Genomic DNA, 15,181 nt, shown 5'->3' on the forward strand with positions numbered 1-15,181 from the left:
TATAGGTTTCGACCTTTTGCGGCTGAGTACGATGTACTTATTGCAGACAAGAAGTGTCGGATACTCAATCGAACCGAGAAACAGACATTTAATCGCTACATACGGACGTTAAGCAGCCGACCAGTGAACTTATAGTCGATTCTCGTCCGATAACCTGGTTGAAAGTTCATATCTGACAAGCGTTACATTCGGTCGAGCGCTCTGATATAACTCTGCTTGAAGCCTAGCCAAGTGAAGATGCTACATGGTCAAGGATATCAATCCAGCAGTCCTTCCAGCGAGGAACGACGAGCCATGCCGGGAAGATCACCGAGTCCGGACTTGATAGTTACGGGTTAACCCGATAACGATGATCACTTCGGACAATGTTTCCAGTTTCATTCAAGCCCTCGCTTTCGTATATACGAGGATCGACACAGTGGAAAAAACGGAGACATATTACCGAGTTTCATGGAAAATTTCATGGAATTTCAATTGAGCCAAAATATCTAGAGACAGAAGGGGGAATAGGAATCATAGATCAAAAACACCAAGGCTAACTAACTAATACCAAGGGGGAATCGAAGAAGCGAAGTGGCGGGTCAACTAGTCATATGAGCAAAAAGGGAAGCGAGGGGGAAAAAAAGTCGTAACTAGAGCGTAATTCAGGACAAAATAAGAGCTAGCAGTATTGTCAGGATTGATAGATCGTGATATAATCGTTCTCCTCTTCTTCGGCGTCCCTGATCTCCACATGTCGAACACGACGCGCATTCTGCATAACTGTGTCAACGTTCAGAAATACTGCCTCGGGGACACTATCGCTGTCACTGTCGCTGTCGCTTCCCCCATCGGTGATCATCTCTGGCTCTGGTTCTGGCTCCGCCTCCACCTCCGCTTCGAATGCAATGGGAAGTTCCTGGACGACCTCAGCGAATGACACTTTACGTGTACTCTTGGATTTCTTTACGCCGCTATCTTTCGTTTCGGTGTTCTTGTGGTCGGCCTTGGGAATTGCGGGTGCAGTCGCAGCTTTGACAGGGGTGTTTAGGGCTGACATCATACTGTCATATTCGACAGTCGTGGCAGGTTTATGCGCATATGGAACCTGCAAAACAAACTCGTGGCGAGCCTTGGGTGTCTTTGTAGATTTGATCTTTGGAGCAGTGGCCACGAGTGCAGATGGCCTAGCCTTGGATGATTTGACTGGCTTGCTGTATTTATTTGCGCAATTGAATGTCTCGTTCAGGTCAAAACCAAGCTGAGAACTGAGGCATTGGATAACGGAGCTCAAGTCCACTGGGCGATCATGGCTGGCTAAGCTGCTGCTCAGTCTTGAGTTGGTTGACATGGAGCTGAAGCTGGAGCCGGAGTCGCTTCTATCACGACGGGAGAGGAACTCGCGTCGGTAGCCACTAGAAGCATCACTGGGCTCTCTCCTCAACGAACGAGCGCGGGTCGCTGTTGGCTTTTGCTTGGGGAAATGGCTGAATTGAGCTCCCCAGGTAAGTTCTCCAGAATTGGCGTTGTTGTCGGAGGCTATGGATGACTCGTGGATCCAGTCGGTTTCCATCTGCTCCAGGTAGTCCCAGACTCTGGAGGAAGGTTCTTGAAAGTACAGCGAAGTCATGATGTCGACTGATGTTGTCTCTGCAGGAACGATAGTAGTCGACAGTGTGGTGGTAGTCAATTGACTGTTAGGGTATTTCCTAGGAAAGGAGGGTCAAGGGCTGTCCAAGAGGAGTTGCTGGCTGGCGTATTTAGTATGTAAATGCGATATCAATATAGCTATATGGGGCGGGTGCTGTTTCGACCTTTATAGCAACATGCCAGAGGTTTCGCGCGAAAGCTTATATGTACTCCGTAACCAGGCGCTTCCAAATACTCTTTCCCATCAGGCATTTGTGGTTAGGCATGTGTAACCAGAGACCATCTCCGACCCCCCTCCGTACACGGAAGAATCCATTCTGATGGGCGCTTGCTGCAACTGGCCAAGAGATAGCCAGGTACAAGGCGGGCTGGTGTGAGATTATTGCGTATACATGCAAGTATGCAGACAGCGCCATCAATAAACTCGTCACCAGAAAAGGAAAAAGAAACTCTCATAACGAATCACAGGCAGACAAAGATGCCTTGATCTGTTGAGAACGAGCACAGGCGTTTGTTACTTGGCCAGGATGAGAAATCATATCCTGGCGGTAAACGGGCGCTACCTTGCATGTCCAGGCAACACAATTCTTTTGACTGCTGATGGCTTCTTGAACCCCTGCAAAACAGCGTCATGATGTTTGGTGCTTGGTGGCTCGGCGCCAATATTAGAGTTCTGGAACTCGCTGGGGGCTTTGATTCATCGATGATAGGGTCAAGCATTTTGCTTTGCATGTGAACACGCAAGCCTGTCAAGTCCCATAAACAAACAACGTACGATTTGCTGGAGGTGCCACTTTATAGAGTGGTGCCTAAAGAGGAGAGCCACCTTGTCCTTTGAGCCTGGGCAATATGAGGCCAGGTTCAAGGGGGCGTGCAGGATGACTGCATGACCACTACTGACTTGAATTTCAAGGTTTGTTTTCTGGTTATTATTGTTGGTTTCAATGATGTTTGAGCCTATGCGGAGGGTTCAACGCCGGGCGGTCCGAGGCAGCCTTCATCCTCAAGCAAGGCATAGTTATATTGGTCAGTATCGGCATAGCTCATTTAAAATCTTCATGCAGCACCTCCTTTTATCAGCTCGCAAACGAGGCTATCAGATGGGACTTGTACGGCCTAATTTCCGATATGCTTCCCGTCCGCCGGCCCAGGTCAGGCCTACCCAGCAGGTTCGGCGCTTTGCAACATTGACAGGGGACTCGACGGGAGGCTCTCCAGCACGGCCAGCAAGAAATCCCTCGACTACGGCCGAGCGAGTTGTCATCTTGGGCTCGGGATGGGGTGGATATACTCTATCCCGTAAACTGTCGGCCATTAAATTCTCCCCCACAGTCATCTCGCCTCGATCGTACTTCGTCTTTACGCCTCTGCTTACCGATGCTGCCATTGGGTCACTTGACTTCTCTGAAATCGTCGAGCCCGTCCGAGATCGCTATACCAAAGTCCACTTTATCCAGGCGGCTGCACGAGCCGTCGACTTCAGCAAGAAGACGGTCACATGTGAAGCTAGCGTGGTTCGCAGCGGCGTAACGGAAACGACAAGGGTAAAACAACACCGGCATGAAAAGCAACATTGGCAAGTGTCCAAAGGCGGGGCTGACAGGCAATGGGAATCCGGGGAAACAATCATAGTTCCTTACGATAAACTCGTTGTCGCTGTCGGCTGCGTTAGCAAGACCTTTAACACTCCTGGGGTTAGAGAGAATGCACTTTTTCTCAAGGACGTTGGGGACGCCCGACGAGTGAAAAGGCGCATCAGAGAATGTTTTGAATTGGCAGTTTTGCCCAACACCGATCCTCGGATGCAGAGATATCTCTTGCATTTTGCCATTGTGGGTGCTGGGCCGACAGGGATCGAGCTGGCTGCTTCGCTATGCGACTTTATCCATGAAGACTTGGTAAAGGTTTATCCACAACTGAAAGAGATGATTCGTATAACTCTTTTTGATGTTGCGCCCACAGTTTTGAGTACATTTGATGAGTCCCTGTCAAACTATGCCATGGATACCATGGAACGCGAGGGAGTCGATGTCAAGACAAACCATCACATCGAGAGTCTTCGCTGGGGTGAACCTAATTCCCCCGGTCCACACGAGATGGATCCGAAGCGCTGTCTGACTATAAAGACCAAGGAAGACGGGGAAGAAGGCATCGCAATGTGTGTCTGGGCGACAGGTAACGAGATGAATGAGTTTGTTAACGATGCTCTTGGTAAAGTAGAAGCGTTCCCAACGTCATCCGTACTGGAGAAGATGGATCATACCCCCGCAGAACGATCTCCACAATCTGCAGCGACATGGAGTGTGAGGAAAGCAGAAAAGACAGGTGCTCTGCTGGTCGACGACCACCTTCGCGTCCGGCTCCAATCGAACGATGGCCAGACAGTCACCCTCCAGGATGTCTTTGCCATTGGTGACAACTGTATGCTCGAAACAAACTCACCACCTGCAACAGCCCAGTCTGCCAACCAGGAGGCTATTTGGCTGGCCAAATGCCTCAATACAAATAATTCTGACACCGGCCTGTCGCGGTATCCTGCTTTCTCCTTCCGAAATCTAGGCATGATAGCGTATGTAGGCCGCTCAAGAGCGCTGATGCAGTTCCCACAAAGCAGCCAGGACAAGGGCAAGGCTTCTCATCTACCCCAGGGTTTGACTGGCTATGCTGCCTGGCTCGTATGGAAGGGTGCATATCTGTCAATGAGCATCAGCTGGCGCAACAGGCTGCGGATCCTGTATTCTTGGATCTCAAACCGGGTGTTTGGAAGGGATATTTCAAGGTACTAGGTATTTTCTCTCGACTGTGTAGGTACTCAAAAGCACTTCTCTCCGTGTATTATTTATATCGTAGGCAGCTGTAGTAAAACGAAAACTCTTAATCAATTGGCTCCTTGAATCACTTATTACTTGGTCCTTTGCGCCTCCGCTTCTTTTTCTTCTTCTTGTTGTTGTCTTTCGTTATCCGTGAAATATTTGCGTGTCTGCAGACGTTGAGGTTGAAGTCCAAATAACCTCTTCCCGTTTAGGAAATAAAAGCACGGTCACACTGCTTATTTTGTTCTCAAATCTCAACTTCCACTTCATCACAAACAAATGACGTTCTACCACTACTCTAGTAATAGGTACGAATGACTTAATGGCGCCTTTATAGCTAGCCGAGTTCTACGGGACTCTCCTTCGTTCGGCCTCTGTGCCTGATAGCGTCCAGCCACGACTCCAACGCAGATATACTCAACGCGGAGACCCGTTGGGAGGAGACCCGTCAACGTGACGGCTACGAAGTAAGAACTCATCCTTGACCGCGGATCAACAGCAAGGTCGACAGTTATTAAACCACCATGCGAGTCCCAAGAGATCGAATCTTTGTCGACGACCAGCCTGATGGAGGTGGAGGTTATGGGCATTCTATGGAGTACTACTTAACTGATTAAGCGTTGTCATCGCTGTGGCTGAGCGACTGGGCAAACTTGAACGAGACCTGTGAGCCGCTACATCAAAGCGATGAGGGTGTACGGCTATGGGTGTTTCCTCGATGCCCTCAATTCCGCCGCTGGCTTTGCCGCGTCAGTCCCTCTAGCTAAAAAGTCGGGCTACGTCACCAGGCTCAACGCTTGAGGAATCACACGCACGTATTCTTGGGTGTAGACACAATGTCAAGCATCAAAGAAGCGAAGGGGTGTTGCTGATCCGCTGCTGGCGCCTCTTAACCGTTCTGCGCCAATAATGTTCCACTCTGGCGAACCCAGCTTTGGATAAATCTGGAGCAAACGAGAAACGCCATCCGTGAGTCGCAGCCGTGATTGAACCGGATCCATGTCTATCAGAGCGTTATAAAACGTGTCAGTCGGAAACTTCATACGAGTTTCCTCCTAGCTATATTTATTTAAAGTATTGGTACAGAAGAGCCTCAAGATCTTTGCGCCACGAGCAGGACCATTGGGTTGATCCCTCGTTCCTGAGCCTAGTAACAACCATTGACAACTATCAGCGACGTCGACGCCGGGCGTTGATAGGTACATTACCTTGATAAAGCCGACCATCCTTGCGCCTTTACTGCGAGTCCCTGCTTGCACTAGGGTACTTCGCCCCCCTTGACGCTGGGCTCCGTCGTCCGACTCGCTTCGTCCGCCCTCACCTCTCACCATCTCCATCTTGACTCTTTTCTACCCGGCTTTGTCCAAACACGGTCGGTCGATTGCTGGAGAAAGCCGTCGACAGTAGCTGAGAAGCGGTTAACCATGAAACGCTTCATTGGTACCATTACCAGTAAGCGGAACAGCTGTATGTCTTCTACCTTAGGCGGGTGATTCCCAGAAGCTGACAGTGTTGTTGAAATAACTAGCGTTTGGAGGAGGTCTCGATGCAAGTCAGCCTAATGCTCATGATTCCCCTGAGGTTGCCGTCCTCAAGGCTGTGGTAAGCTTGGATTTCCTACCTTCAACCTTGGAGACAGACAGACACTGACCGACTTATCTATATACAGACCCTCTTTTGCGAAAACTCCGATTCCAACAATGTATGCGCTATCTCTAGAGTCTTCTGAACATATTTGCCTTACTCACGCTTATTCTGACTTGTTCCCAAGGAAAATGACTTCCTACCGCTTCCCACAATCGTCGAGGCTGCTGAATCGAGTCCTGCGGCAGCGAAAATTGCTGCAAACCAGATTCATAAATATCTCTCAAAAACGACAACCACGCAACCCAAACGACAGTACAATGCGATCATGTTAATACGAATACTGGCCGATAATCCTGGCCCATCTTTCACTTGTAATCTTGATGCGCGATTCACGTCATCTGTCAAGTTTTTGCTTCGAGATGGACGGGACATGAATGTTGCGCAGATTCTGCGCGAGACGCTAGAGACTCTGTCAACGACGAAGGCCAATGATGGAAACCTCTCAGGGTTGATACAAATGTGGACGAAAGAGAAAGAGAAGTTTGAGAGAACCTACGGGTACCCACCATTTGGGACCCCTCCAGTCCAGGTAATTTTCTGGCAACAACTATCTCTTCCCCGTATAAGAAAGGTACTAATTCCATCATAGTCTCCTCCTCATGGCTCCGGCCCACATGCCAGACAGAGACAAGACTACTTCTCCCGTCAACACAAGCTCCGAGGGCTTCCTCCTCCGGGCGAGCTTGCTGCACGGGTCAACGAGGCCAATGAATCTGCAAAACTACTTCAGCAGATGCTCATGTCTACACCTGTATCTGAGTTTTATCAGAACGAAATGATTAAAGAATTTGCAACCCGCTGTCAATCAGCGTCTAGATCTGTGCAGGGTTATATTAACTCCTCAAATCCAGCTCCTGACGAAGACACTATGCTCACCCTGATCGAGACGAACGATAAAATCTCTGTTGCATTGTCTAGGTACAATCGTGCTGCCCTAGACGCAAGAAAAGCTGGCTTCAAATCTCCAGCCGAACGGGCTGAGCAGGCTCAGTACCTGATTGATCGTATCCCAGACCACAACCAAAGCAATAACACTGGGAATCAAGACTATAGAAATGGACAACCTTATCCTCAGGCAACTGGTGCATTGCCCGCAGGAGGTGCGGCCCCGGAACGTGTTCAGTCAAAAAAGCAAAGATATATACCCCGTCTATCTATGCCCCGGATACCTAAGAAGCTCTCTAAACAAGCCCCAGAACAAGCAACCAGTCGAAATGAGGAAACAAAACCCACTCTATACACGCCACCTGTCCATACAGCCAACATTGAAAGAACACCTGCTTCTCCCCCAGTGTTCCCTCCAGGAGCCTCTACAGATAACCTGCCCTCGATACCAAACAGAGAGACCCATGAATCCCATACGAGTGGAATATCCCAACTAAATAACGGTCACTCTGAAACAAGAAATAACGATCGCGCGGCTCCCAGCACCTCTGCCCCGCCTATATCGTGGGAGTATAACCCGAATGAATTCCAGGTCGAGAACCCGTTTGCCGATAAATTTGCAACAGACGCCAACTCGGGTCTTGATTCTAATAGGGTCAGTCGAATCACCGAGCCTGATGGAACGGGTGCGGCTACCGCCACTAATTTTCCAGATGAACTTGATCAGCCTACGAAGAGGGGACGATACTATTCTCAATCAGACTTCAGTCTATTCGACAACGCTCAACCGAGGCCTTCAGAAGCCTTGGCTATAGCACCCAACTCGAGTCCTGAAAAGAAGCCGACTAGTCCATCAGCTCATATATGAAACGAACTTTGTTCCCACGTTCTTATTAAATCTGTCTTAACAACCTTTTATGCATTTCCCAGCCCCTTATTCCCCCTTATGATTCGTTTTTCCTTTATTTTAATTTACACTGCCATATAGCGTTCGTTTGACATGGACCCGCATCCCCCCAATTGAGCAATATAGTTCTTGGTTATGTCTAATAAATTGATTCATTGGAGCGCTTGTTTTGTACAACTTGAGAATTACTATTGGTAGACTTTCGAGCGAATACATTGGAGCTTGGTATTTTTATTTTGATTTAAAGTCATGTCTCATTATCTGCAAGGCCTATCCAACTGTATAAACATCTGGACCTGGTAAGGTATATCATCGTAAAATGGAGCTAACTAGATACAAGAAAGTAAAACACCCACCCGCGAACACCTAGGCAAAGAAAGTAAAACGGCAGTGGCCTTTTTATGGTATTGACCACCACGAGCTATAATTTACCAGGTAAATGCCTCTTCGACGAAATCGATCACTTGTCCCTGGCCAATCCGTTTCCTTACGCTGGAGCGTACTTCATCTGCAAAGGCTCCGGGACCACAGACGCTAACGCCCGTAGCGCCAACTGGGTCGGATAGAACTTCCTCAAGGACGACATCGGGTCGACATCGGCCGGGAAACATTTGAAGAGTAGTGCTTGGGCTTTGGATTTCACGCTGACTTCGGGGTTTGCTGACGAATAGCTTGGTAACCAAGACATCCCGACGATTGGGCATATGCAGGATGGAATCCATAAAGCCACGGACCCAGCCAAGGTGCTCGGTCGTACGGACGGACCAGATAAGGTATATGCGGCGAGTGGCTACAGTGCCTGCATCAGCGGCGGCGAGAAGATCACGGACATGCATCAGATGATGGGTTATGCCTGCACCACCAGAGAAAAGAACAACGGTGCCATAGCTGCCAAAGGAAGAAGGGTGGGAGGAATAGGGACCCTCAATGAATCCGGTTGTCTCCAACGTAAGATTTGGCGACGCTAGTGCGGCATTGTACAGTTTGCGGGTCATTCCGGTACGCGCGGCCATGATGAGAGAGACGCAGGTTGGCTGGGAATCATCTGTGGCGAGTGCAGTGTTTCGGGAATGACCCTTTTCGAGATCAGGCGAGGAGGTTGAAGAGGTGGTCATGGTGGATGGTTTCCGAGAAAGGGAGGATTTGGAGGAATCACTGAACTTGTCTGTCTTGGGTGACTTGGGCAGTGAACCAGAGCCTTGTTCAGCCCATGCAACGGAGAAAGGGTGCGACATCCAGAAAGAGATGCGTGGAAGGTAGGCATAGACGTGGCTGCCGGGGTTGATCTTCGTGTGACGAGGGAGATAGAAAGTCACTCTGCTGGCTTCGCCGGGAAGTGCCTTGACTACTACGCGAGTAAGTCCATTACGGCGCGACACATTGAGACGGAGGATTCGAAAGAACCGAGCACCACGCTCAAGGGCCCAGAGACTGATGATGCCTTTGAACCAGGGCAGTTGAGGAAGACCGTCGATATCTAGGTGGAAGTAGATGCCCAGGACAATGATTATGGCGCCGAGTTGGTGAAGATGGAGGAAGGTCTCGTAGAAGGCGTGTCTCACAGGCGAGGGAGACTGTATGAGAATGAAGACCATAGTGGCGGTTGCAACAAATCCCCAGGTGTAAAAGGGCTCATGCCAGATGTTGTTCCACATCTTTGAGTGGCCATCTGCAGCCACAGCATTGACCATCCAGGCAATGGTATGAACGATAGATTCGATAATGACAATGCGGCCGAGCCATCGGTGCAGAAGATTGTAGGTATCAAAGGAGACACGCAGCAATGGAATTAGTGGGTTGTTTCTGCCGGCCAGAATAAACAGGGGAATCATATTCAGTAGGGCCAGGTTTCCAGATCGGCCTCGAAGCTCAGCGACCAGCGCGGCTTTGTTGTTGGCACGATAATCCAAGACCGAGCAGTATGCCACCTGGCTGAGGAGGTAGCATGTCAACAGCACTGTGTGGAACCTGGATGGCAAAGTGCCCACATTGACAGCCTCGGACAGCTTGAACTCGCGGTTGTGCCGTTTGCTTCCCAGGGGTGCATAGAGGACATGCTTCTTGATGTCTGACCATAGAGTCGACTGCTCGGCTCCCCAGAACCGTTGCTGGTTTGAGCTGCCGGTGGCTGAAGTGACCTGCCGCAGATATGCATGGGACATCTGGGTGAAGCGCACCAGCAGGATGATCACACAGGCCACCCCGATGGAGCCCGCGAGCAGGATGGTGACGAGATGGTCGAGATTGACGCGGACGCCGAGAAGCCCTCGAGTATATGGCGATACATAGGTCGTGTTCTGCGAGTGAGGAGCCGGCATCTCGCGGGCAAAGATATGTAAGTCCATGATTTGCGGTCTCGCGGTTGACCAAGCTGGATATAGATATGGCGTATCAAGTTAAGATCCAGCGTGAAAACAAAAGGCAGAGTTGCGGTTCGTATGGCAAGATATTCGGTGCCAAAGAAGAAGAAGAAGAAGTACTGGAAGTAGAAGAAAAGGAATGATATCAAACTCCCTTTTCTACTTTCTTTCAGCAGCCGGACCTAAGTCAGAGTGAACACTCTGTGAACCAGCAAGATAAAAGAATGTGCCAGTTAGCTCAAGGGCTGCTGGAAAGGGCCGTCCAGAATGATGCAAAAGAGTGAGTAATTTCCTGCCATGATATCAGTAAGTTGCTGCGGTTATTCACCTACTCCCAGGGTCGAGAAGAGGCAGAAGATACTTACAACTGCGCAGCAGCCTTAACACTAAGAGTCTGTCCTGTCCTGGCCAGCAGAAGTATAAAACTAGTTGTTGAATGAGCGAACAGTCGACAATAGAGTAGACCCGCCTATTGACAACCAACACACCGCAGGAGAGAGTGTGCAATCAGACAGACCCAGAGGAGCGTGGCAAGAGATGAGTGTCTTTCCAGAGACCAGCTCAGATGCTTAAGAGGAGAAAGAGGCAGCGCTCAAGCCTGGCTGTTGCACAGGAAGAAGAAAAAGGGGGGAGATGCCCATCGTATAAAGACAAACCTGCTCCATCGAGGGACAGATATCCAACCTGCTTGGCCCGTTCAGAGGCATCTTAGTGCAAGTCAGGCTGCCAGAGACAGCAGAGCGTTTAGCCAGATGGTTGGAAGAGACAGCAGCACTCCAAGATGCGCTGTATCCACTTGGGCGCTGAGCGAAACCCACAGCGGGCGGTGCTGGAGGCGGTTCTCGGGCGTCTTCTGCAGCCGATTCGCAGGGACCGTGGCTGAAACTGCAGCAGAACGCAGGGGAAGAGAGGCGATGTCGAGATTTCACTGGCTGATAGAAATCTTGAAGGAGAAAAAAAAAAAAAAAAACATTTACGCTGGAGTAGAAAAAAATTCTACTCTCTGAAGATGTCTGGCATAGGCGTGGCGACGAGATTCAGCCCCTGATGATGTACATGGCTTGGTTGGACAAGAGAGGCCCAAGGCGAGGGTGTATGAAACATCGAAGCGCCGGCCAGGGGGGCGAACTAGCAGTTGTCGACTCGACTCTATTTATTCATAAAAGGTCGATTAATGGAGCTGAGAAAGTTGATCATCGGCAATTCTAGTTATCTGGCCCCGTGCCTGGGCTTCTATATCTTCTCCCTGTTGAGGCAGGCCGGTCTCTGTATCATGACTGATTCAGATTTCTACCTGCCCATCCAACCGCCGTCAACGTTGACCATTTCCCCCGAGACATAGGCGCTGGCATCGCTGGCGAGAAACACGGCAATTCCCTTGAAATCCTCCGGTTTCCCCCACCGTCCGGCCGGAATCCTAGCCGAAATCGACTCGCTCCGCACCGGATCCTGGATCAGCGCGGTATTCATGTCCGTGTCGATGTATCCTGGTGCGATAGCATTGACTCGGATGCCCTTGGCCGCCCACTCGTTCGAGAGAGCCTTGGTGAGTTGGGCAATGCCGCCCTTGGATGCTGCATAGGCCGGGACAGTGATGCCCCCTTGGTACGACAGCAGAGAGCCCATGTTGATGATCGATCCCGAGGCACCGCGAGAGAGCAGGTAGGCCCCAAACTCGCGGCAGAGCGTGAATACCGCGGATAAATTCACTTGCAAGATCTTTTTTATTATTATTCCCGGCCGCTGCCGTCAGTCCCAATTTTATATCGTTTAATCATATTTTATGCATGGCAACTCACCTCATCCCAGTCCTGGTCCGGGAACGCCTCGCTCGGGTGTCGCCGCTGGATGCCAGCGCAATTTAGCAGGATATCAACTGCTGTGCCATCCGCAGTCACGCTGGAGACTATTGCCTTCGCCGCAGTGCGGTCGGACAACTCAGCGGCATGGATGGTCACTTTTGACTTGCCTGCCGTCTTTTGCAGTATCTCGTCTCGTGTCTGCGTGTTACTGGTGTCTCGCTACGGGACTTGTCAGCATTTGTCACACTGGGCGCCATATACTAGTTAAGATAACTATACACTGGGAGTGACGCACTTGGACGAGGATAATATCTGCACCAGCTTCTGCGAGGCCTACGGCCATCGCCCGCCCGATACCCCTGGATCCCCCAGTCACCAGGGCAGTCTTGCCCTGCAAGGAGAAGAGCGAGAGTACGTTTGCTGTCGCCATAGCCTACACTATTCGCCGGCTGCTTGCTTGCTCTCCTCTTGGTAGCCTATTATTTATATCTATCTCCAAGTTTGTTTGCTCCCGTTTGCTTGCTGTCTTTGTTGTTTGTTCGGATTTTCTGATGGCCTCAACGTTTGATACCCGAGACTTTACCGAAATTCCGCTTTGGGCGCGGGAACAACCTTATAGCTAATCCTCCTTAGTCATCATCGATATCAGAATGAGACAGTGAAAGAGGAGGGAAAACTGTAAATACGGTAAAAGGAGACGCAGGCAATTAGTGAGAAAATAGTGAGAAAACAGAGAGACGGAAGGTGAGGTAAAAGGGGTGCCGTTGAGATGTGAGGTCACTGAGGATCTACTACAGATATCCCAAGGCCACCTACACATCGACACCACGTCAAGACTTCTGTTGAACGATCCAGTCGCTGCCAGCGCAGCATGGCATGAACCCCGGCGGGGTATCTGCTGGTTTCACTAATGGGCTGACTAGTGGTACCTTGCGTGGAGTCTGCCTTCAGTTATATATATATACGCCCGAGTACGACAGAATGAGGAGAAAAGGAGGTTGATGGACGCTGATAGCGACCAGCAACAGCGCCTGGAATGACTGTATAAAGGTTGTCAAGAAGAAACCCCATAAGATTGACCATATGTGCAGACGGAAGCCTGCATGGCCTTCTGACATGCTGCATTTATCCTCCCGTCCGAAGGCTTGATGAATGGATAAGTGAGTATGTGACCGGAATACCCCGTAATAAACATCTGCAAGTAGCCGGCCAATTTTATTCCTTCAACTTTCTCTCCTGCTCTTGCATCAAGGGCAAAGCCCGCTGATCTGTCATACCAAGACTAAATATCCATACTGATGCAACCAAGAAACGGTGGAAATACGGCCAAGATATGTAGGGATGTATTTCCGCAAAAGCGAGGAAGACGGCGGTCTTGCCTTGCATATTAGTCTATCCGAACTGTTCATCGAGAAGCAGGCGTGATCACTTGATGATGATCAACTGCACGACAGCAAAAGATGAATGAACGAAGATGTCAAAGAAATGGGGCATAGCTTCCTGGACGTATTCTCGTATGCCCACAGACCTGAAAGGGAACCTTTTTAACTACCTTTTTTTTTTTTTCTTCTTTTCGGACCCAGCTGTTGACTGTTCAAGGGTAGGTGTTTTGACAATACTCATGTCTTCGTCTGTAGATAAAGAACGAGATTCGAGTCGCACGATCGGCCATCAGGGAGTTGGATTTTTCTTTCCTGTATCTCAGTTGCTACTCTATTCTGGCAGCCGGTTTGCTTTGGCGACTTTGTTGGACGCCTTGCAGGCCACATCGCGGACATCTGACAACAGTTACCGGTAAAATCCTGGCCATGTATTTAACCATGAAAAGCCTGCGTGACAGTCGCTAAACGCAGACAACCCCAGGAGCCAGTGACATCCTCTAGCCATATCTTTTGCGGAGGTGCTAGACGAGCTGTGATTCGGGGAAGCCGCGTGAGAGGGGGAGTGTGTGGTTGGAAAGTCTGGTCGAGGGGGGTCCTATCAAACAACCATCAGTGGTACATCCATCCATGAGGGTCGGAGCCCTGGTATCCATAGTCCATGTAAATCTATAGGTGTGAATACCGGCTACCAGGCCACTGTTCCGCATGGAGTAAGTCGATATCGCGACCGCAGCCGTGCGTGCATGAAAGATAAAGTATGCAATCCCCTCCCCAGACCCAGAGACAGCGGTACGGGAAAGCACATAAGTTCAAACGCACTTAGGCCATATAAATAAAATATAGTAAACGGAAGCCACACAAGCATCCCTCCCGTTTGGTCTGCCCTATAGACCACGGTGATAGCTGTTGGTAAAATGAAAGCATTTGTTAAAGGTTGGGCGATCGTCCCGGCGCTATTGACGGTGGACTTGTTGATATTTTATTATTTGGCAAACACGCAAAGAGACGAGGCTTGGAATTTGTCAAGATATCATATCGTCCTATCTCATAACACGGGAGGTGAAGGATGGATAGCAGATGATAGTCATGCACACCCCTCGCACGCCGATCTGCGAGGTTGTTTGCAATGCGAACTAGGAGGACTTGTTGGCATGTTGAGGGATTGCGGTTCAGGCTGAACCTGTCAGCAGTCGATTAGTCTGTTTGCCCTCAGTTAACTCGTTAGCTCTGTTTCTGTAGATGTGAATATGTGGAATCGGCTGCGGAGTGTTCGACTCCCGGTTGGTCTGTTGAGATATATAAAGTGTCTTCAGAGTCACTGCGTCTGCAGAGTAAAACATCCCTCCCGTACACATAACTAATATATATGCGCCGTACGTACGGATAGGGAGACGGAGGAGCCTGAAGAGACCAAGGGGGGGGGCCATCAGGGCGAAATGACTGGCGGATAACCGCATCTCGCGTCCAACGGGACCTTTCATCCACCACGCTGCCATCCTCGTATCGGGCATTCGTATCGTCTCATCTCCCAAAATCGACTGATGATTGCGCTGAGGAAGCCTGGAAGAAACGCAAGCGTGCTAGATCAAAGAGGGCCAAAAAAGCAACGGGGAAGGAGAGCGATCAGAAGCCCACCAAAGACTATTGCCAAATAAACGGCAGCCAAGAGTGAAAAAAGCAACCATCTTCCCTTATACTTCCCACGATATTATAGTTGAGCCCGTCCGTGTTTGAAGAAGTCCGAGTGTCTAGATAT

At 49.9% G+C, this 15,181-nt stretch overlaps 6 protein-coding genes across 7 annotated transcripts; 3 read left to right on the plus strand and 3 right to left on the minus strand.

Annotated features, from left to right (window-relative positions):
* Positions 1 to 887: 887 nt before the first annotated feature.
* On the plus strand, positions 888 to 1,244 carry TERG_12497 (uncharacterized protein; the record flags this gene model as incomplete). Its single annotated transcript, XM_047751446.1, has 1 exon — positions 888 to 1,244. The coding sequence occupies one exon, from the start codon at positions 888 to 890 to the stop codon at positions 1,242 to 1,244; it is 357 nt and encodes a 118-aa protein (XP_047607104.1).
* Positions 1,245 to 2,687: 1,443 nt separating this feature from the next.
* On the plus strand, positions 2,688 to 4,415 carry TERG_06992 (uncharacterized protein; the record flags this gene model as incomplete). The annotated part of the gene is made up of 1 exon (XM_003232092.2): positions 2,688 to 4,415. One exon carries the CDS (start codon positions 2,688 to 2,690, stop codon positions 4,413 to 4,415), a length of 1,728 nt encoding a protein of 575 aa, XP_003232140.2.
* A 1,451-nt stretch (positions 4,416 to 5,866) lies between these two features.
* Positions 5,867 to 7,842, plus strand: TERG_06994 (uncharacterized protein; the record flags this gene model as incomplete). Its single annotated transcript, XM_003232094.1, has 5 exons — positions 5,867 to 5,909; positions 5,971 to 6,044; positions 6,112 to 6,144; positions 6,214 to 6,618; positions 6,679 to 7,842. 5 exons carry the CDS (start codon positions 5,867 to 5,869, stop codon positions 7,840 to 7,842), a joined length of 1,719 nt encoding a protein of 572 aa, XP_003232142.1.
* Positions 7,843 to 8,309: 467 nt separating this feature from the next.
* TERG_06995 (uncharacterized protein) lies at positions 8,310 to 11,058 on the minus strand (the record flags this gene model as incomplete). 2 transcript variants are annotated; one of them, XM_047750304.1, is made up of 2 exons in its annotated part: positions 10,607 to 11,058; positions 8,310 to 10,533 (listed from the first exon to the last, which is right to left on the minus strand). In XM_047750304.1, exon 2 carries the CDS (start codon positions 10,224 to 10,226, stop codon positions 8,310 to 8,312), a length of 1,917 nt encoding a protein of 638 aa, XP_047607105.1. In that variant the 5' UTR covers positions 10,227 to 10,533; positions 10,607 to 11,058. The 2 variants fall into 2 exon arrangements, with proteins under 2 accessions (XP_047607105.1, XP_003232143.1); XM_003232095.2 differs by having other exon boundaries at positions 8,310 to 11,058.
* A 460-nt stretch (positions 11,059 to 11,518) lies between these two features.
* Positions 11,519 to 11,872, minus strand: TERG_12498 (uncharacterized protein). The gene has a single exon (XM_047751447.1). It carries the CDS (start codon positions 11,865 to 11,867, stop codon positions 11,532 to 11,534), a length of 336 nt encoding a protein of 111 aa, XP_047607106.1. The 5' UTR covers positions 11,868 to 11,872; the 3' UTR covers positions 11,519 to 11,531.
* Positions 11,873 to 11,962: 90 nt separating this feature from the next.
* TERG_12499 (uncharacterized protein) lies at positions 11,963 to 14,835 on the minus strand. The gene is made up of 2 exons (XM_003232096.2): positions 12,339 to 14,835; positions 11,963 to 12,262 (listed from the first exon to the last, which is right to left on the minus strand). Exons 1-2 carry the CDS (start codon positions 12,471 to 12,473, stop codon positions 12,023 to 12,025), a joined length of 375 nt encoding a protein of 124 aa, XP_003232144.2. The 5' UTR covers positions 12,474 to 14,835; the 3' UTR covers positions 11,963 to 12,022.
* Positions 14,836 to 15,181: the final 346 nt, after the last annotated feature.

This window comes from Trichophyton rubrum (genome assembly GCF_000151425.1).
Source record: "Trichophyton rubrum CBS 118892 genomic scaffold supercont2.9, whole genome shotgun sequence".
In the NCBI taxonomy this organism is placed as follows: Eukaryota; Fungi; Ascomycota; class Eurotiomycetes; order Onygenales; family Arthrodermataceae; genus Trichophyton; species Trichophyton rubrum.